General features: G+C 43.0%; 1 protein-coding gene across 1 annotated transcript in view; it reads right to left on the bottom strand.

The window, feature by feature from the left end:
* Positions 1 to 22,886, bottom strand: part of UNC13B (unc-13 homolog B) — a 210,935-nt gene that overhangs the window by 32,171 nt on the left and 155,878 nt on the right. The window contains exons 12-13 of the mRNA XM_024763008.1: positions 4,418 to 4,464; positions 1,968 to 2,046 (exon numbers count right to left, since the gene is read on the bottom strand). Coding sequence (XP_024618776.1) covers positions 1,968 to 2,046; positions 4,418 to 4,464 — 126 coding nt within the window. The remainder of the gene's footprint in view (positions 1 to 1,967; positions 2,047 to 4,417; positions 4,465 to 22,886) is intronic.

Below are 22,886 nucleotides of genomic sequence, written 5' to 3'. Positions count from 1 at the left end.
AGAACAGCACTTCTCTCAGGGTACCTATCATCCAAAGAGTTTTTTGGTATCTGACCCCACAGAAACTCCTTGTTTAAAGGAAGGCAAAGGAAAATGAAAAGATTAGAATTACAGTCCAAAACAGGTCATGAAGAATAGGATAGACACACAACTCTGACAGAGTCACAGTCAAGAACCATCACTGGGAACTATGATTCTGTACTATATCCTCTATTCTCTGGTACCACCCCCTGCCCACACAACCCCAGGAAGCTGTGGAGGCCAAAAGCCCAAAAGAGCAGGGCACTTGAGAAAGGGGCAATGTAGCCTCACTGAAATCAAGCAGGGTAGGGGGTTAAATGTGACAGCTATGATGTCCTGCTAGCCAGGCTCTTATATAGAGAGGCCCACGAATCTGCCAAGCCCAAGCTTCAGGGACAGCCCCTGGAGAGGCACATAGTTTCCCTAAAGCAGGGGACACTAGGCAGACAGAAGTCACTGTATCAGCCTAAGCGGGCAGAACAGTTAGGATGTGCCCAGGTGCTTGGGATATGGACTCTTATAAAGCACAGAAAGGGGCTCTGGAGACACTTACCATAGCCTGTGCAGAGGAGAGCAGAGAAAGGAACAACATGATGTTAAAGCCCCACAAGGGCATGAAAGCTTTCAGAGACAACTGAGAGGTTTCTTCCCTATAGTCCAAAGTAGGAAACATGTCCCAACCCCCTCTGCCTCTATCCACTAAAAACTGTCTTCAACCCAGACAGCTGACCAGGGCCCAAGGCCTAGAAGGCGAGTTGTGCCATAATGCAAAATATGGGCAAGGTTAAAAGACAGAGGAGGGGAAACAAGAAGTGAATGAGATACTGCTATCCAATCAGTTAAACAAAAAACAGCTGGTGAGCAAGGAGGGAGAAGACGAGAAAAAGTAGGAAGAAAAGAAAGGAAGAAGAGAAAAAAGAGGAGATGAAAGACAATGAAAATAAAGAAGAGATGACATCCGAATTTATCTTCATCCAACCAGCTTGATGAAGAGTTGGTGGGAAAAGAGGTGCATTAGAAAGAAGGAAAAAGGGAAAGATATACAAATAGCAGGGGGAAGAAGAAGGAAAGAAAGAAATGATGAAGAGAAAATGGCAGAGGATACTTCTACTCAGTCAATTAAGTAGGGAGAAACTGGTGGAGAAAAAAGAGCACAGTATTGAGGAAAAATCAAAAAAGGAGTGGATAGAAAAAACAAAATAGACTGAATAGGGAGAAAAAAAGAAGAAAATAGTAGAAAATGGTAATAAGAAAAAGGGTTCAAGTCTTACTGAACATCTGGCTCTGGGACTCTGAGATGACCTGGGTACCACTCTACCCCCCACTACTCACTAAACTACAGAAAATTCCTTGAGCTGATTCTGCCTTAGGAGGTATGAGCCCACATAGGAGCTTCTGGTCATGCTGGAGGTCTGAGATCAGCTTTAATTCCTAAGCCTGTTTCAATTCAACTCCACAAATTGTTATCACTACCTCCCAATGCTAGACACAAGGGTACAGAGATAGTCTAGAAAACCTATGCCTTGGGAGACTTCACTTGACCTCCAAGAAGGAGTCACATTTGTCATGCCCATCACACACGAATTTCAATTATCTAGGTCAGGACCAGAGGAAGTTTCCATTACAGGTCATCAGAGAAGGCCATAGAGATACCTAGAGGAGATGGATAACTAGAAGATGACCCTGGAGCCCACCTTTGAGGGTCCAAGCTATAAATGTTCTAGTAGGAGCTTCAGCTAATGAAGAACCTGGGGCTCTGACAAGGGAGTGAGGTAATGTAAGGTCCTACTGAAGCCATCACTAAGTCTCAGTAAAGCTTTAAATGATTGATCATCAGACTAATACTTGTCACTAGAGGCCCCACTTCCAGTCCTGAAAGCTTGCCAAGTCCCAATGGGGGATATCCCAAGGCTACAGCCTAAGCCTTCACAAGAGTCCTTACTCACCAGATCGCTGACAAGCGGCAATGGCTTCTTTCTGCGTAGATCTGGCATGCTGTCAATGCCATAGAGCCCTCCAGCTGGCCTGAGGAGAGAAGAAAATATATCAGTACCTTTAGTCTCACCTTGAGTTACTGGCAGGTTCAATGTTCCATCCTCCTTGCTCATCTTCTCTTCAGAGGAAGATGAACTGACCTCTACCGTGTGCCTTTAAGAGGGGTAAGGAGGACAGAAAGTGAGTGAAATAAAGCCATGAGATGACAAACAATGGAATCTGCTCTCAGTGTCTCCTTCTGAGGTTTTAGCCAAGGATTGAGAGCTCTTTTATCCCACTGTGCCAGTCCAAGGCTCCTTTGTTTATTTGAAGGCCCTTGTGCTCCATAAAGCAAGGTGGGAATTGGTGGTTAAGATAGCTCCTCCTTACACTCAGGCCAGACTAAAGATAAGTCTTTCCTGATCTGCACTAGAACAGCCCACAGGAATAGCTCTACAGAAGAGCTGCTGCCTAGGTGAGCAAGACTGACAAACAATAACATGTAGAAGGAGACCTTCTCCAACCTGAGTAAAAGAGTCACCAGTTCTGTCTATCCAAGCCTCCTGAAGAAAAAGGGTCTCCACGGAAAGAGGAGCCTCCATAATCAAATGGAGGCAGGGGAAGTGGATGAGAGACTTCCAAAAGATCATTTGGGGGAAAAAAGACCATTTAAGAAGGAAACAGCAAAGTGACTCAGAGTCTGGCCTAGCCCTATGGTCACATCAACAGGGACCAGGAAAAAATTACAGCTGGAGAAACTTGAGATTTCTAAAACTTTTATACCTTTTCTATACTTACTAATTTTGTTGTTGTTTGTCTGTTCCTCCATAACAATATGCAATAAAAATACAGAGAATTTCCCCAAAAGAACACCCTTCTCACCTTGAGATAACCTGGATTTCATCCCCAACTCTTCTACTAGTTCACTACATGTCCTCTGCCAAACTTCCTTCCTCTCTTTGGGTCCTGGTGTCACTTCCATAAAATGAGGGGGATGAACTATAAAACCTCTCTGACCTTTTGGAAGCTATTCTGAGCTTCAATTAAAATAACTCATGTACTTGGTTTTAATGAAAGCAACGAGGTGGGGAAAGCAGGGTGGCTGGGTTGTACACCACAGCTGGTCTGAAAAGAGAAATGTCACAGAAGAGTAAGTGTGTACTGCCAGCTATATAGGCCAAAAATGGAGCCACAAATTGGGTCAAGGCCAGGAATTGGAACAGGCAACCCGATATGCTGATTTCTAATAATCTAGCTTCCTGAATACAGGCAGTGAACTTTGTTCTCAATGAGACTACCACACCAACGGTAGATCGAAAGTTGTGGCAACTTCCAAGGACTAAGCTGAAGGAAGGGAAAGAAGACAACAGGGAGGCATTTAGAAAATCACTGCATGGCTCCATTTAAAAATAGCCTGGATACGTTCCACTGGCATGTATGGATTTTAAAATTATTTGAAGAAAAAAGCTAAAGCCCTGAAGAAGGGCTGTTGAAGAAGCAACGGGCGCCACAAGTTTTTGGCTAATTCTGAAAACTATAAAATGCACTCCTTAAGCAGAGAAGTTTTTTTTTGCAACACAAGTGAGCTTTTGACAAAAGAAGGGTGGTTCTTTCACATGTTTAGCTCTTGCTATAAAAAAAACAAATCACAAGGAAAAGGAGCATTTAAAAATACAGTAGACAACTTTATGATCTAATCTGTTCTCTTCCCTGGTGACGAGGAAGAGGAGGCAGCCACTGAGCATTTCTATGTCCGAAGGCCTTTGTGGGACAAGGAGGGAAGGAAGGTTCTCACGCTCCTGAGGAGTATATGTGGGGGTGTGGGTGGCGCAGGTGCTTAAGCGCTCTTCTCTCTCAAGCACAGTCAGTGAGTTATAGGCAGCAGTTGAGCAGTTTGAAATGCCTCTCTGGTGCAATCACATGGGTCTGAAACTCCCAGACAGACAGAACACACAGAGCTCCTACGGGACGCTACTTACGTCTTCACTACAGTGGAATGGAATAAGTAGATGACTCACAACAGCTGAAGATGGATGGAGCCCAGGGAGTAATCTAATCAGCAACACTATCAACAGTGGAATAGAAGGAAACTGTCTCTAAACGCAGATGTGTTTCTAGTTTCCTCATTCCCATACATAAAGGGTATATCACCACTATGATGCAATATATCAGAAATTCCAGAGGTGAGGATAGGGGAGCCCCAAAGTTCCCTCCCCTGCAAAGCTCTCTCTTCTGTCTCTGAGGAATCAGTCTGCAGACTTCTGTCTTCTGCCCCAGAGAACCAAGCAGTCTCTACAGTGGAATCTCTTCCTTCCCCAGAATCCAGCTGATGAAGCTGTTTCTCCTGCTTCCCAGGGGAAAAACTAGAAGCAGCATAACAGACTGCATAAGATCCACAGAAACCTTGTGGTACAACACTTACCCTTCTGGGAGCCACTGGGGCAAAGAGGTATCACCATCATCTGCAATCTTTAAAGAGAGAGAGAGGAAAAAAAGTTAGATCCTGGGAGAGATGGGAGATCGCCATATTTCTTTGGTCAAGCAGTGAGCAATAAAGTAGGAAGCTCAGAGCAGTGTAGGTCACATACACCACGTGGTGACATAACCAGCCTGATGTGTAAGCCAATTCCATGATCAGCCAGGGCAACAAGCGGGCTGCTGAAATGAGTGGTACTTCACCTCCCTTCTCCCCAGTGAATAGGGAGGATATAAGGCCAAGCTCACAGAGATCCCAGGACTAAGGTCCACTAGGAATGTGAGAGCTGCCAGAACTTACAGCCCCTCACACAACCCACTGGTATATATAATAGTAAGCCAAAGGCAGGAGAAGGGTCCATGCAGGCTTCCACGCCTCACTAAAGCAAAAGGACAATTTCACATGGAGGCCAGTCTTCTTCTAGCTATATTCCTAAGTTCTGTTGGCTGCCCCAGCGTCAGACCTGGTCTTTCTGGATTCCTATCTCATCTTGTGATTTGACTTGGCCTAGGTTCCTTGAAGCTCTAACTCACTGACACTGAGTACAGTCTACATTTGATAAGCTCTATTTAACAAGAGAACCCAGGATTAGATACTTGGATTATCACTCTGGTGAATTTTATGAGCTCTACAATAAGAAGTTGAAAATTGAGGCACCAAATAACTCAAGGAAGGAACAGTTAGAAAACACGTTTTAAAGGTTTCTGTAAAAAGACCCAAAGCAAATCCTTCAAGCAGTGTACAGAGGGAGTTCCAAAGCTGCCAGGGCTCTCCAGAGAACCAATGGTCCATGCTGTTTAGGCTCAACAGACCTAGAGCTAGTGGGTCTGGGGCTTCCCATCCCTCCTTGTACCCCTCCACTCCCAACAACTTCCCTGCCTCCTGAGACCTGGGTCCAGCTAACTATCCTGAGCAAATGAGCTCCAGAACAAGGGAGGCAGAAGTAATAAGCTGTTAAGCTCTGGACAGGGGCGAAGTTTTCGGAGGGCTAAAGATGGGAGAAGTTACAGACAAAATGAGGCGAGAGTACAAAAAGGAGAGGTAGGAAAGGTTAATGAGCGATGTAAAAGTGGGTAAGAATGACCCTGGATCAGCATCAGGCTTCAGATGAACTTCAGATTGAAGACCCTTTTCAGTAAGACCCTTCTCAGGTTGCCTGTACTCTAATCAAGCCTATCTGTCTACTGCCTATAGCCCTTCATGACCACATTTCGCTGCTTCTGCCTGCTGCCCTGGTTCTATGAGTGGGATGATGTGGTAGAGGGAGGGCCAGGCCCAAAAGGCAGCCAGAAGTGGTTGAATTAAGTCTCCTAAGCTTCTTGTGAGGGGTAGCCCATTCCTAAATCCCCAGATCCTACCAACCAGAACTTATCCTCCCTTTGGAAACAGTCACCGCACTGAGCAGATCTTTATTTCCTACCTAGAATTAGATGTTTGCCAGAAACCACTGGGCTTAAGGAAACAAAGTCACAAAAAGCCTTTGGCAGCCAGAGTTCACCGGCTCAGATCATAGACATTTCCTGTGCTTAGAGGGGACAATGGGTCTGCAGAAGCCTGCAGACACAGCATAGAGCATGCACACGCAGGGCACAGAAGGAGGGCCAGGGGAATGAGAGGAGGTCTAGACAAAGTGCCTATAGGAGGTACATTCAGAGACACCACTTGCACCTGAGGAAACACAGGTGAGCACAGATCCTGCACACAGAGCTACAGAACATGTGCACACACCCATCTTGGGGAGGATTCAGTATTCACTAGGGCCCGAATCACTGGCAAAAGAAACCCTTACTGTCTTCAGGAACCAGTGCTTGGAGGCACAGAGTGTTAGTATACCATGCATTCACATGGCATGGGGAAACCACATCACAGGTCTACAGAAGCTTGTGCTCACAGAGAGGCTAGGAAGCCTGCTCAGAAGCACACATTTAGGCCCCAGGCAAGAGGTACAAAAAGCCTACAGAAGCTCCTGCTCTCAAATACAAAATGTGAATGCATGCTGGGCTCAGCAAGGGTTTACAGCATATGCCAATCTGCAGCAATAAGTAGAAAATGGACACACACTGTGCAAAGTAGGAAAAGAGGAAGGCAATCAGTATCTGGGGGAGTCAAACTGAGCACAAGTATAAGCACACACATGCTACACTGAATGTGCACCATGCTGGCACATACATTCTCACACTGCTCCAGGGATGTCTGCAGGAGCACACACAAGCATGGAGCATGCACACAAACTGCTTTCAGGAAAAACAGACTAGCTGCATGAGCCAAAGCTCACGAGGCACAGATCATAAGCACACATGCGCGCGCGCACACACACACACACACACACACACTGTGCTCAGGAGGGAGAGGAGAGAATTGACAACAAAAAGGGCCCTAAAGGGCCAGAGCACAACCTGAAGGGCTCCTCGCTTTCCTTCTGCAAGGAGAGAAAGAGCAGAAAAAAAGGGCACAGAGGTTAGTAGATTCAGTTGTAAGTCAGCTAAACCTCATGGGACATGGAGAAGAGGGAGATGTCCTCTGAACAACTGGGTAGTTCACAGAGTCCAGCTCCCAGAATCCTTACCTCCTGTATTTGCTGGCCCCTGCTTTTCAGTTGAGAATCCAGATTTGGCTACAAAAACCAAAGGACAAAGTCTACCTGAGAATTTCAGTCACCCTTTCCCCCCTTTCCAAAGTGATCTGCATGCAGGGTCAGGGCCACAAGACCAGCTTTGTTTGTTACCAAGGGTCACTCCAACAGGCTATCTGAACTGACTGAACACAGAGTGGGTTCCTTCCTCAGAAGCTCCATGAGTTCACTCTGAATCTGGGATAAGTCCGCAAACCCCAAAGGCCTGGTAGCTGAGCTCTTTCCATTTTGTAATACAGTCTTGGCCACGTGTTTGCCCAACAAGCCCTGGCTTTCCCAGAGCCTAAGTTAAGTTAGGCCAAGTTAAGGCCTGGAATTAAGGCCAGGACCAGGATGTTCAAGGGCCATAGATTTGGAGGCACCAAGAGGCCACTGCCCTTTCACAAGTCACCATGATCTGGACAATAAAACCATGACTGCAATCCCAGGCTTGATTATCTACCAAATCCAGAACAATACACCAAAGGAAACTGACACTTCCAGCAAGCCACAGGAGAGGAAGAATAAAGACCAGAGATTACTCCTTTCCTATTCGTCAGAGACTACACTGCCTTCTAGGCCACACGTGCTTCACGAAGGCTTCCTTCTCTAAGGAAAGTCCACTTACCTGGGCCCATCAGCTCCCCTTTTCTTTTTTCCTCATCCTTTTTAAAGACCCACTGATATTACATAACAAGTAGAAGGGAGAATCATGGAAACTAACTCATAAGTTCCCGATTTTTCAAGCTACTTCTGATGACCTAATGGGTCACCTGACTTGACAGAAGAATGAATTCAGGAACAGGAATCCTCCAAAACAGTGCAGCTTCAGAAAAGTGGGTGAGATAAAAAAGACACTTCCTGGAAAGTGGACATGTCTCTTCTACATCTATTCCCTACTTCTTTAGAGCACTCTATTCCCTTTGAAAAAGAAAACTAGGCAAGGAACACTTTAACTGACCCTGTGACTCAATTTGGAAAGGATTCTCTCTTCCTCCACTATCTTAAATATCAATACATTGTACACATCATGTCAAAGTTACTTCGATTGTGTCCTTCTGTTCTTCCCAGAGCTCCCCATAATGTCTAAAGAAGAAAATTCAATCTATTGACAAGGCCGTCAAGGCTCTCCATGACCTGGCCTCTTGCATCTACTGGGTGAGCTCAGACTGATTCTTAAGACTTAGCTCAAAACAAAATTAATCTGCATGTGGGCTCCTCAGTTACTGAGTTATTGTAATCCTGTCTCAGTCTGTGGGTGGGGAAATAGTCTCAAGAGGTGAACTACAGAAACACAAAGGCCTTTTTCTCTTTTCTCTTTTCCCTACAACTTCCTCCTTCATATGGTACATCTTTAACTTGTGCTCATCGTTTTACCCTAAGGACCAAAGCTGAGCTGGCTTGAGAGGAGACTGTGTCTGTGGTTAAGAGACCACAGATTAGTGTAGGGAAGTGCATTCTGTGGTTCATATGGAGCTTTAACTTGGAGGCTAGCTTATTGGGTGTGTGTTGTTTGAGGATTCCTTTTATTTTCAGGCACATAAAATGTCTTGGCACCTCTACCGTGGTGCAGCGTGCCCCTTTTGAGAGTGTTTTCCAAGAAGCCTTAGGTAAGGGTGACCAGGCAGGGCCAAATTGTGTTGACGGGCTCCGTGCACAATTAAAAGACAACAAAACAGTTCACGTTGACATCAGATGGAGGATGTCTGGTAATCTTTGATCCCCATTTGAGACTTCTAAGTGTCTTCCTCCCTTTCCAACATGAAAATTCAGTAAACTTGAAAGAAAATCATCTGTGAGTTCCTTCAACTTGTAACTCATAGTCATGATAATCCAGAGGGAATATGCACTGGGGACTTTAAAGGCTACAATCTTTGACAGTCCCAAAGCAGTGCAGCTCTGTAGAAGGTAGTGGAAAGAAGTTTTCTTTCTACTTTGTTGAGGAAATTACTTAGGAATTTAGATGGGTAAAAGGTACCCTTGCCTTATTCCGCTTTCTTATTTTCTTAGCCCCCTTTCCTTTTGAAATGTTTAACTGATTTCATGTCATAGTAGGGAATGCATTCTCCATCCCCATCCTTTGCCCTCCCAGGAAGTCAGTGTATTGATCATCTTTTTGGGCTTCCCCTCCAAAGGACCTTTTTCTGCACTGGAAGCCTCCACACCTAGCTCTTTGTTTTATTAGTGCTGTGTTTAGATTAATTTGGACAGATCTTTGTGCCACACAGGAATTTTTTGTTTTTTTAAGAAAAATCTATAGGTGAAAAATTACTAATTAAACTGTGTGTGCGTCTATGTGCGTGCAACATAAAAGTACATTAGCACCTAAGGAACATGAATCTTGGTTCCTGTAAAGCTGCAAATTGATATGGTATTAATAACAAAAAAAGACTTAGCTCAAATATTAATGCCTCTATGAAAATTTATCTGCCTTCCTCTCAAAAACAGAATTAGATGCTTCTCTACTATGCATACATGGTACCCATGCTTTTGTGCTGCACACTTCTATGATAGTATGTTGTTAGTATGTTTCATTGTTAATTGTCTGTATAAACATCTCCCTTTATACACTGTGAATTTCTTCAGAGCAATAATTACATATACTATATTATCACACCTTTGTAGTCTGAGGGTTTAGCACATCTAGTGTTTTTCTGTAGTAAAAGGAACTTGAACTTTCAGGACTTAGAGAACAAGAGCCTTTCTAAGAACATGTGTCTTCCCTCCCATCAGAAAACGTGCACAAGCTTTTTAGATAGCCTCATCCACCAGAAGGCAGACAGCAGAAGCAAGAACTACAATCCTGCAGCCTGTGGAACAAAAACTACATTCACAGAAAGATAGACAAGATGAAAAGGCAGAGGGCTATGTACCAGATGAAGGAACAAGATAAAACCCCAGAAAAACAACTAAATGAAGTGGAGAGAGGCACCCTTCCAGAAAAAGAATTCAGAATAATGATAGTAAAGATGATCCAGGACCTTGGAAAAAGAATGGAGGCAAAGATCGAGAAGATGCAAGAAATGTTTAACAAAGGCCTAGAAGAATTAAAGAACAAACAAACAGAAATGAACAATAAAATAACTGAAATGAAAAATACACTAGAAGGAATCAATAGCAGAATAACTGAGGCAGAAGAATGGATAAGTGACCTGGAAGACAGAAAGGTGGAATTCACTGCTGCGGAACAGAATAAAGAAAAAAGAATGAAAAGAAATGAAGACAGCTTAAGAGACCTCTGGGACAACATTAAAAACAACAACATTCGCATTATAGGGGTCCCAGAAGGAGAAGAGAGAGAGAAAGGACCAGAGAAAATATTTGTAAAGATTATAGTCGAAAACATCCCTAACATGGGAAAGGAAATACCTGCCCAAGTCTAGGAAGCGCAGAGAGTCCCATACAGGATAAATCTAAGGAGAAACACACGAAGACACATAGTAATCAAATTGGCAAAAATTAAAGACAAAGAAAAATTATTGAAAGTGCCAAGGGGAAAATGGCAAATAACATACAAGGGAACTCCCATAAGGTTAACAGCTGATTTCTCAGCAGAAACTCTACAAGCCAGAAGGGAGTGGTATGACATATTTAAAGTGATGAAAGGGAAGAACCTATAACCGAGATTACTTGACCCAGCAAGAACCTCATTCTGATTCGATGGAGAAATCCAAAGCTTTACAGACAAGCAAAAGGCAAGAGAATTCAGCACCACCAAACCAGCTCTACAACAAATGCTAAAGGAACTTCTCTAAGTGGGAAACACAAGAGAAAAAAAGGACCTACAAAAACAAACCAAGGGCTTCCCTGGTGGCGCAGTGGTTGAGAGTCCGCCTGCTGATGCAGGGGACCCGGGTTCATGCCCCGGTCTAACCTATGGGATACAGCAAAAGCAGTTCTAAGAGGGAAGTTTATAGCAATACAAGCCTACCTCAAGAAACAAGAAACATCTCAAATAAAAAATCTAACCCTACATCTAAAGGAACTAGAGAACGCAGAACAAACAAAAACCAGTTAGCAGGATGGACAAAGGATTAATCTCCAAAATATATAAAAAGCTCATGCAGCTCAATATTAAAAAAACAAACAACCCAATCCAAAAATGGGCAGAAGACCTAAATAGACATTTCTCCAGAGAACACATACAGATGGCCAAGAAGGAGATGAAAAGCTGCTCGACATCACTAATTATTAGAGAAATGCAAATCAAAACTACAATGAGGTATCACCTCACACTGGTTAGAATGGGCATCATCAGAAAATCTACAAACAACAAATGCTGGAGAGGGTGTGGAGAAAAGGGAACCCTCTTGCACTGTTGGTGGGAATGTAAATTGATACAGCCACTATGGAGAACAGTATGGAGGTTCCTTGAAAAACTAAAAATAGAATTACCATATGACCCAGCAATCCTACTACTAGTCATATACCCAGAGAAAACCATAATTCAAAAAGACACATGCACCCCAATGTTCATTGCAGCACTATTTACAATAGGCAGCTCATGGAAGCAACCTAAATGCACATCAACAGACGAATGGCTAAAGATGTGGTACATATATACAATGGAATATTACTCAGCCATAAAAAGGAACGAAATTGGGTCATTTGCAGAGATGTGGATGAATCTAGAGACTGTCATACAGAGTGAAGTAAGTCAGAAAGAGAAAAACAAATATCATATATTAACGCATATATGTGGAACCTAGAAAAATGGTACAGATGAACTGGTTTGCAGGGCAGAAATTGAGACACAGATGTGGAGAACAAACATATGGACACCAAGTGGGGAAAGCGTCGGGTGGGGCAGTGGTGGTGGCGATGGTGGGATGAATTGGGAGATTGGGATAGACATATATACACTAATATGTATAAAATGGATAACTAATAAGAACCTGCTGTATAAAAAAATAAATAAAATTCAAAAAAAATTGAAAAAAATAAAATAAAAGAACATGTGTCTTGCCTAAGAGAAAAGATAGGTCTCTTAGTCAATAGCCTGTACCATTTTCCAGACCCCAAAGAACTGCTGTACTAGTCCCTTCAGTTTGTCCCACCCACTGGACAAACATTTTCTTGTTTAAAAAAACCTTTTCTTGTTAGGAATCAAATTTTTTGTGCTTCGTAACCGCCTAAAATGCCTTACGATTTTTCCACTGAGATTTAGTTTTCAATTTAAGTGACATATGTCTATATAACACCTTCTTTGCAGGAAAATTCCTGACCCCTAAGAATGATCTCACTGTTCCAGATAGTCTACCTTATAAGGAAGTGACATACTTCCTCACTGTTAAAACAATCTTAACTCCATTACTTGGGAGTCAAAAGACTTGAGGCACTCATCTTATCTGAGCCTGCATTTCCTTATCTGTAAAAAGAGGATAAGACCAGCAATCTCCCAGGCTTATTGTGAGGATTCATCTCTTAAATACTTATTGAGAACCTACGGCACATTAGGTACTGTTCTCATGCTGATGCAGCAGTGAACCCTGATCTTGAGAAGCTTCTATTCTAGTAGGAGAAGCAGACAACTAATAATGATGATGAAGATGATGATAGTAGCTCACACCAAGTGAACACATTACACATCTGGCATTTTATTTGAGTAAGCTCATTTATTTCTCACAACAACCCTACTGGGTAAATACTATTATAATCTCCATTTTCTGTTGATTAAAATGAAGATCAGAGATGTTAAGAAACTTGCCTAAAGTCACAGCAAGTGGCAAAGCCAAAATTCAAAACAGGCATTCTGGTTCCAGAATCTGGAACTATGTGTACTGTATCATGTATGATGGGGACTCTGATGAAAAATTCAGGCAAGGGGAAAAGATATTGCCCTCTGTGGTGATGTTACGCTATTAAAATTTTATAAAAGATTGTCAGGGAGTCCTCACTGATAAAGTGACATCTAAGCAGAGACCTGAAGGAAATGAGTAAAGAAGCTATTCAGAGTGGTAAGAGAAAAGTATTCCAGTCACAACATACAGCAAGTGCAAAGCCTTAGGTAAGAGCATGATGGGTGTGAAGGAACAAATTTGCCACAGAGTACCATTTCAAATAGGGCTTTACAGGCCCTTATAAGCACTTTGGCTTTCATTCTGAGTAAGACAGAAAAATCACTGGAAGGTCCTGAACAGAGAAGTGATATGATCTGACTCACATTTTATGAGGATTACTCTGGCTTGGGAGAACAGACTGTAGAGGGACAAGGGTAGAAGCAGGGAGATCAGTTAGACTACCACCATCATCTAGACAAGAGAAAATGGTGACTTACATAAAGATGTTAGTGGTAAGATTCGGGATATTTTTTAAAGGCAAAGCAGGCAGAATTTACTAACTGATTGGATATGGGTTGTGAAAGAAAAGAAGTCAAGAATGACTCTATGGATTTGGGCCTGAGCAGCTAGCTGCAAGAATAGAGTTGTCATTTACTGTTAAGGAAGACTATAGGAAAAGCAGGTTTGGCAGGGCTTTGGGAGAAGGATCAGGAGTTTGGTTTTGGATACGTCAAATCTGAGATGCCTATTCACAAGGAAATGTGGATGTTAAGTAGATGTGGAATCTGCTGTTCCTGGACAATATCTGGGCCAGGTATAAATCTGGAAATGCTTATGAAAATCATGCGATTGAAACATATTACCTAGGAGGTGAGTATAAATAAAAAGTAGTAGTCGGGATTGAATCCTGGGATACTACAAGGTTGGGAAGATAAGGAGGGACTAGCAAAGATGACTTGAGAAGGAATGGTCAATACTGTTGGAGGAGAACGAAGACAGAGAGGTGTTCTGGAAGCCAGGTGAAGAAAGTATTTCAAAAAGAAGAAATCAGGCTTCCCTGGTGGCGCAGTGGTTGAGAGTCCGCCTGCCGATGCGGGGGACGCGGGTTCGTGCCCCGGTCCAGGAAGATCCCACATGCGGCGGAGCGGCTGGGCCCGTGAGCCATGGCCACTGAGACTGTGCATCCGGAGCCTGTTCTCCGCAACGGGAGAGGCCACAACAGTGAGAGGCCCGTGTACCACAAGAAATAAAAAAAAAAAAAAGAAGAAATCAAGGGACTTCCCTGGCGGTCCAGTGGTTAAGATTCCATGCTTCCAACACAGGGGGCACAGGTTTGAACCCTGGTCGGGGAACTAAGATCCCACATGTGGTGTGGCGTGGCCAAAAAATTTTTAAAAAAAAAGAAATTGAGGCATATGAATAGACTAAAGATCAATGGAATAGAATCGGGAGTCCAGAAATAAACTCTTACATTTATGGCCAGTTGATTTTTGACCATTCGATGGGTAAAGCATGTTCTTTTCAACAAACCGTGCTGAGATAACTAGACATACACATGCTTAAGAAGGAAGTTGGACCCTATCTCACACCATATACAAAAATCAACTCAAAATGAGTCATAGACCTAAACGTAATAGCTAAATAAAACTATAAAACATTTAGAAAAACACACAGGAGTTAATCTTTGTGACCTTGGATTAGACAGTGGTTTCTCAGCTATGAAACCAAAAGCAAAATTAACACAAGAATAGATAAATTGAACTTCATCAAAATTTAAAGCTTTTGTACTCTACTCCATACCCATATTATGATGGCTATTACAAAACAAACAAACAAAAAACCAACCAGGAAGTAACAAGTGTTATTTAGCAAGGATGTGGAGAAATTAGAACCTGTGTGCACTGTTGCTGGGAATGTAAAATGATGCAGCCACTGTGGAAAATAATATGGCAATTCCTCAAAAAAAATGAGAATTACCATACGATCCATTGGCAGAATTGCCACTTCTGCGTATATACCTAAAAGAAATGAAAGCAAGAACTCCAACAGATATTTGTACACCCATGTTTATAGCAGCATTATTTGCAATAGCCAAAAGGTAGAAGAAACCCAAGTGTCCACTGATGGATAAATGGACAAACAAATGTAGTATATATACATACAATGGAATATCATTCAGCCTTAAAAAGGAAGGAAATTCTGACATATGCTACAACACGGATGAACCTTGAAGAAATTATGCCAAGTGAAATAAGCCAGTCACAAAAGGACAGATATTGTGCAAATACACTTATATGACGTACTTAGAGCAGTCAAATTTATAGAGACAGAAAGTACAATGGTGATTGCCAGTGGCTGGGGGGAGGAGAGAATGGGGAGTCAGTTTAATGGGTACAGAGTTTCAGCTGGGAAAGATGAAAAAGATCTGGAGATTGGATGGTGGTGATGGTTGCACAATAATGTGAACAAACTTAAAATGATTAAAATAATAAATTTTATGTTTTGTATATTTTACCACAATAAAATTTTTTTAAAAATTATGCTTCAAAGGACACCATCAAGAAAGTGAAAAGACAACCTACAGATTGGGGAAAAAATATATACAAAATATTTGTATAATTTGTATATAAGGGACCTATAGCCAGAACATATAAAGAACTTACAACTCAACAGAAAAAGACAAAGAACTCAATTTAAAAACGGGTAAAGGATTTGAATAGACATTTCTCCAAAGAAAATATAAAAACGGCCAATAAGCACATGAAAAGATGTTCAACATCATTAGCCACTAGGGAAATGCAAATCAAAACTAGAAGATACCAGTCACACCCACTAGGATGGCTATAATAAAAATAGAATGGCAAGGATGTGGAGAAATTTGAACTCTCATACATTGCTGGTAGAAGTGTAAAATGGTGCAGTCACATTGGAAAACAGTCCAGAAGTTCCTCAAAAATGTTAAACACAGGGTTATCATATAACCCAGCATTCCATTCCTAGGTATATACCCGAGAATCAAAATATATGTCCATGCAAAAACTTGTACATAAATGTTCATAGCAACATTATCCATACTAGCCAAAAAGTGGTAACAAAACAAAAGTCCATCAACTGATGGATGGATGAACAAAATGTGCTATATCCATGTAATGGAATATTATTCAGCCACAAAAAGAAATGAAGTACCCATACATGTAATAACATGGGTCAATTTTGAAAACATTGTGCTAAGTTGAAGAAGCCGGTCAGAAAAGGTCACATATTATATAAATCCATTTACATGCAATGTCCAGAATCCATAGAAATGGAAAGTAGATTAGTGGTTGCCAGAGGCTGGGGACAAAGGGGATTGGAGAATGACTATTAATAGATAGGGAGTTCTTCTTGGGGGTGATGGAAATGTTCTAGAATTGATCGTTGCATAACTCTGAATATACTAAAACCACTCAGTTGTACATTTTTAAGGGATTTTAAGGATGAATTTTATGGTATATAAATACCTAAAAAGCTGTTATAATAAAAAGAAGTAATCAATTACATCAAGTTGCTGATTGACTAAGAGAACTAAAAATGGACCAGAAGTTTGGCAATATGATGGCCTTGACAAAAGCTATTTTGGTAGTGGCAGGAATGAAAAAATGGAATTTTAATGTAATGCATGTGAGAGTACTTCAAATAGTGCCTCGTACGTACCCCGCCCCACCCCCCCAAAAAAGGAAGAAAAAGCAATTAAAAAAAAAGAACTCAAACTAAAGGTAATATACTACTAATCAGCTTAGGCCCTAAAAGGTCTCAAGCACAGCAGTGAAGAAAGCTTTTTCAAATGTTTTGTTGTGGTAGCAATCACTGTTGTATTGAATCAGTTTACCAGGTTAGGGTGACTGCTCTTGTGGACTCTATAACCCGAGTGTATTGGTGGTGAGAGGCCAGCCTGTGTATTTATGTACCTTCCTCTATTCCTCTTGCTTTATGGCATGGTGCTGGAGTCAGGCTGGACCTAGCACCGAAGAGATGCTGCCACTGCCTGGCAGCCTCTCCACCACCCCCTCTGTAGCCCACAGACCAGACTGGATCTTGGTAAGCACCCAGAACTCTAGCTTGATCTCTAACTGGTGTTTCAGAAAATCTCCTTCGTCTCATTATCTCTGCTGCTGTCACAAGTTCCTGCATCGTCCAGCAGGATGTCAGCCCAGAAGGGAAACTCTGCAACTTGAAGAATTGGGCCCCAGAGTTCTGGATGCTCATGCTAACATCAACTCTAGGCAAGGTTTAAAGAGTTAGTAAGGAAGTACTGTTTTGATATTTGTAGTTTCTACTGTTGCTGTAATATAATAATTTCTCAATGCCCAGGGAGAAAGAAAAGGGCCTGCAAAGTTAAAAGGAGAGAGAAATCACTTGTAGTTGAGGAATTATAGAAAGCTTCCTGGAGGAGGTGATACTTTGGCTGTATGTTAAAGAATTGAGTAAATTTTGCTAGGTAGATGTGGTAAACACAGTACCTTAAGCTAGAAGGAAGGATGTATATGTCAATATGCTGAAGACAAAGTATAAGGCAAATTTGTGAGACAGCAGTTTCTTTCTAGGTGGAGTACAGTGGGAGAATGGGAGATGAGCCTGGAAATGTAAACTAGAGGCCAACTGTAGTGGTCTTGAATGCCAAATGAAGGAATTTAGACTTTTTTTGACAAGCTATAAAGAGTAGCTCTAGGGATATTTGAAAGGAACATGATTTTAATTTTTCAATTTAATTTTATGACTTGGTATTATATTCACATGATTCAAATTCTAAAAATTATAAAAGGGTATACAGTAAAAAATCTCCTTCTCATCCCACTAGTTTTTCACCTAATACCTTTCCCCATGGGCAATCCTGTATCAGTTTCCTATGTATCTTTGTGGTTTTTTGTTTGTTTCTTTGGGGTTTTTTTTTGGCCGTGCCATGTGGCTTGCAAGATCTCAGTTCCCTGACCAGGGACTGAACCTAGGCCACAGCGGTGAAAGTCTGGAATCCTAACCACTAGGCCACCAGGGAACTCCCTCTTATGTACCTTTGTGAGATATTCTATACATATACAAACAGACATTGTGGGTTTTTGTGTGTATTCTTACCCTCTCCTATTTATACAAATGTCAGCATCTTATACATACTGTTCTGCACCTTGTTTTCTTTAATATGTCAATATATCTTTCCATTTCAATAAAGAGGTACCTCTTCCTTTTTATAGCTGCATGGTACTGTATTCCATTGTTTGGATGTGCCAATAAGTTATTTAAACAGCCTTTCTTAACGAACATTAGGTTGTTTTCAATCATTGCTATTAAAAACAATGCTTCAAAAATAGCCTTGAACATATGTCCCTTCCACAGGTGAAAATGTACCTGCAGGGTATATTCCTGGAAGTAGTGTTGGGGCTCAAAGGGTATACATAATTTTGTTAAATTTTACCAATTGCCTTCCATAGAGGTTATACCAATTTCCACTCCCATCCCACTGGCAATGTATGAGTGCCTGTTCTCTCACACCTTTGCCAACACAATATGTTTCATAATTTTAATTTTGCCTTAGAAAGATTAATCAGGTTATATGCATAAGAGGACAACCCCATTTACATTTAAAATTAGATGAATAAAGCATATGCTCTTTGGATAAATTTAATTTTGATTGGGAGAAGTAATTTTAAAGCTACATATCATCTCCATGCTGCCTAGAAAAAAAGTTTTCTCATTTCTTGTAGCCAAAAACCATTCCAGGGCTTCCCTGGTGGCACAGTGGTTGAGAGTCTGCCTGCCGATGCAGGGGACACGGGTTCGTGCCCTGGTCCGGGAAGATCCTACATGCCGCGGAGCGGCTGGGCCCATGAGCCACGGCCGCTGAGCCTGCGCGTCCGGATCCTGTGCTCCGCAACAGGAGGGGCCGCAGCAGTGAGAGGCCCGCTAACTCAAAAAAAAAAAAAAACCATTCCATTCTCTAGTTCTTAGGTAAGCACCCTTCAACTGGAGATAGAAGAAAGGGAATATGACCTGTGGAGAGCACAGTCAGGCTGGACAGCTCCAAGTTAGAAATAAGGTTCTGTATTGTCAACTCCAGTACTAGGAAGAAGACAGGTCGGGATAAGGGAAATTGCCACAGTGGCCTATGAGGTGGAGCTGCTGGAGAAATGGTAATCTTATCTCAGCAAGAAGCACATGGAGAATAATTCTAAAATGCAACATAGGATTGCATCAGCCCCCCTAGCTCCTGTGAGAAACATGCCTCTGTTCCCCAGTCCTGCCTCCTACCCCACGCCTACTTTACACCAGAATATCCTAAAAGTCCTGCAGCTGTAAACTATTTTTGCCCAGATGCCCCTCCCTCTTTTGAAAAGGTATTTCTAAAGCTCCCACCAATAAACTGGAAGCTCCTTACGGACAAGAACTCCTTTCCTGTTGCTTTTCAACTCTGTCACTCCAATTCCCACAGGATTCGCTTAACATCGATATTCCAGTAACTGAGACTGATTCAAGCTGCGGACCTCCCCCATCACCTTGTGAAACTCACCACCAAGCTGGGTCTCATGCTGGCCTGATGAAGGCCCTACCGAGCCAGGTGTAAACCCATTAAACAGAGACTTGAAATACCTGGGTGCATGTCTTCTACCGAGAGATGGTCTGTCTTCTGTACTAGCTCGTGCAAAAGTTTTTTCTGCCTCAGTCTTTTCTCTCTTAGAACATCTTTTAAATTGTTGATGCATTTGTTGAGGTAGATGGTCTCTGCACACATTTGCTCTAGGCTTAGTCTGCCCTGTTTGGGAGATTCAGGCCTGGAACAAGTTTCACTTCCCAGACACGGAGCCAGAGCAAAACCTGGCGATGAATATGCAAGAGGCAAGTTATTGGAAGCCAGAGAGAAGTTGCTGGGATCCTGAGAGGTTTGGTCTCCCTGTGTAGAGATGCCCACTCCACCAGATACCACATTGAGCAAGCTCTCACTCCCCTGACTCCCAGGGCTCTCCACTGAGAAATCCTGGGCACCGCCTGAACTCACTGTCCCAAGAAGTCTATCACTGTTCTCTGACTGGGAACCACTCTCAATGCTTTCCAGGTCCTCAGGAGTCATGGACCCACTGTTCTCCAGCTTCTGAAATACTCCCTGCAAAGCTGAACGAAAGTGGTAAATTGCTCGGCCCAGTTTACTTGTGTAAAACTTGATTTCTACATCTTCATCCTCCTGTGAGCCACCCAGACAAGAGGACTTTTCAAAGACATCTTTAAGAACCTGCGCAGCACGTTCCTCCTCTTTATTCAAGTCAATATGAACCATGTCATTGAAAGTCTCAGGTCCCATGATGATTTCCTCTATCACGTTGTCACAGCTCAGAGTTGCAAACCTTCTGGACTTATCTGTCAAAAGGTCCTCTAGCTGCTTTGAGCTCAAAATATCAAGCCCAGCTTCACAGGCCAGGAGTTTGTTCTCTGTCTTCAGCAACCCAGACAATGATAGGCAGCTGCTGGCCTCGCTTTTATTACTGCAGTTGTTTTCTATTTTTGCTGCTTTATATGCTTCAAGTCCTTGGTTACACTGTTTGAAAACCTGGGGTTTCCCAGAATCCTCCTCTTTTGAGGTTAACTCTAGGGAAGGTTCCTCAAATTGATGAAGGTTGGACAGAGAAGCCTCTCTCCCTGTCAGTTCACCACAGGTGCCACTGATAATTTGGGGTGTTCCTGATGTTCCTTTTACTTCATCCCTTGGCTTAGACTCATCACTTGGCTTTGCTAAATCGTTCTTGGGTGGGAAGCAAAGGCCTTGCTGTTCAGGAGTCTGGAGTTCTCTGTGTTGATTCTGAGCCCTCAATTGATATACTCCTGTTATTGGTCCTCTGTCCCCTGTTACCACCTGAAAAACTGGTTCATCCAGGTTTAAAGGATTCAAATTACAATCCTGAGGTTGTTGTTCCAAAAACGATAGAGACTCCTTTGGGGGATTCTTACAGCAGCACTGTGGCCGGCTTGGTTCTTCTCTGGTGGCAATCCGGATCCCTAAACTCTGCAAGAGGATGGATTTCTGCAATATAAGGTCTCTGTGCTCTAGATGGGCAAGCTTCACAACAGTAGGCCTGGGGGCTGGCGCTCTGCCTGCTCTGTAAGCCTCTTTAATGTACCTATTGCACTGCATGCCATTAACACAGAGGTGTTTGGCCAGGAAGCTGTGCACCAGCTCCATGGTATTTTCCCCATCTTGCTCAGGAAGTCCATACAGATACAGAATGGCTTCCTCACTAGGTCGGTCCACATGGGGTTCCTGGGCCTTTCCCCCAACATTCACCTTGGCCAGGGGGCTGCTGCCCACCTGCAAGCCTTCTATTTCACTCAGAACTGAGTCTACACAGCTAGAGACTTCTTCCACTGAACCCCGGACTTGGCTCAGGTGCTGCCGCAACTCAGCAATTTCAGTTTGGAGACGGCTGATGCCTTGCAGCTCTCTGATGATATAGTCCACTACATCCCCCAAAGGTTCTTGCTGTTCACGGCTACAGCCTTGGCCAGGGCCTCTGGACAAAAGGGGCTTGGCTTGATCCCTCTCTGACGGCTCTTGACAGCTTGTGGTCATGCTGGCAGATGAGAGGTCCTGAGAGCCAGACCCTGAAACACAGGCAGTGGAGCCCAGAGGAAGCTGGCTGCTGGCCTGCTGCCCAAAGCTGCAATGCTGGGCCAGGCACCCATCTCTATCCCCACCAATGGCTGAGGCTACTGACCCACAGTGAGGGGACATGAAGCTGTCCTCTGGTAAGGATCCAGCAGGGCCTGAGGACTTGCTCTTGAAGCCACACAGAGTCTCCACCTTAGCTTTATCTGGGGAAAGCCTGGAGGAGGATCCCAAGGTGACCATGATTTCTTCCTCTGACTCTTGCAACAATCGCTTCATTTTCTCCCTCAGGGTCTGAGTGATTCTCAGCTTCTTCCTCTAGTTTCTGGTCAGGATGGTTAATAGAGATTGTGTTAGAAGGCAATACCCTGACCTGTTCTTTTCAGTCTATTTTTAGCAATTATTGCTGGCTGATGCCTTGGGCTTGGCCCACAGTGATGCCTAGAATGGTCCCATGTGTGGTCTCAAACCTGGCACATGTTCCTGGATCCTAGCTTGACTCTAATCCTGCAGCTGGTGAAAAAGGAAAATAGTGCACTTGGATCAGAAGGCAGCAGGATAATATGAATCAAGCTGTCAAGTGGGAATAAGAACACTACTTCCTAATACTGTAGGAGTCAACAGTGACCTGCCTCCCAACGCTAGACTTAAACGTTATAAGCCATCAGTTCTCTCTCCTTGGCTTCCCATCAGAGTTTTGCTGTAAAATCAGATCAAGTCCTTGTGTTCTGAGCAAGTAGCCAAAGTCAACAGGACCGAAACAAACTCCTGGGAAATAGGTGGGGTGAAGTCAGCGAGTGACTGAACCTTTACAAATTCAACATGAGGCTCAGAAATGAACATATAGATGTTTAACCACCAAAGCTCAAACCACATACACAGTAAAAGACAAGACGTGGAATGTTTCTTTTTTTTTCCCCCTCCAGTTTGTTGCTCTGGTGAAGGCTCAACTACTTAAATGTTTGCTCCTGCCTGTGCTTATAGCACAAAGTGTTTTCCCTTTGTTTAGTGATAGCAACCCTTCACTTGGAGAAAGGACCACGACAAGAAAGTGATTTCCTAGCACTGTCCACTGCTGGAGTAACAGAGGATTGCTCTAGCCCCGCTGAATGGCCTGGAGAGAACAATGCATGTGGCAGGCGGGGAGCTGATTACATCAGAGAGAGCTCCAGGGTGCTCTACTGTTTTCCAAAAAGGTGAAAAAAGACCTACCACCAGTCTTGCCCCTAAACTCGGAGCTACCAGTGACTGTAGCTAAGGCAGAGATGACTGTTACCTTATTTGGGGTGGGCATCCATTCCGTTTTTACTGGGAACATGTAGCCTGTAGGGAAGGAGCACAGTGGAAAGTACAAAGGATGAAGCAGAGAGCCCAGGAATGCATGGGACTGCCAATACTCTC

This window comes from Neophocaena asiaeorientalis, unplaced genomic scaffold (genome assembly GCF_003031525.2).
Source record: "Neophocaena asiaeorientalis asiaeorientalis breed wild unplaced genomic scaffold, Neophocaena_asiaeorientalis_V1.1 scaffold449, whole genome shotgun sequence".
Taxonomy (NCBI): domain Eukaryota; kingdom Metazoa; phylum Chordata; class Mammalia; order Artiodactyla; family Phocoenidae; genus Neophocaena; species Neophocaena asiaeorientalis.
This window is presented reverse-complemented; position numbering and strand designations above follow the sequence as displayed.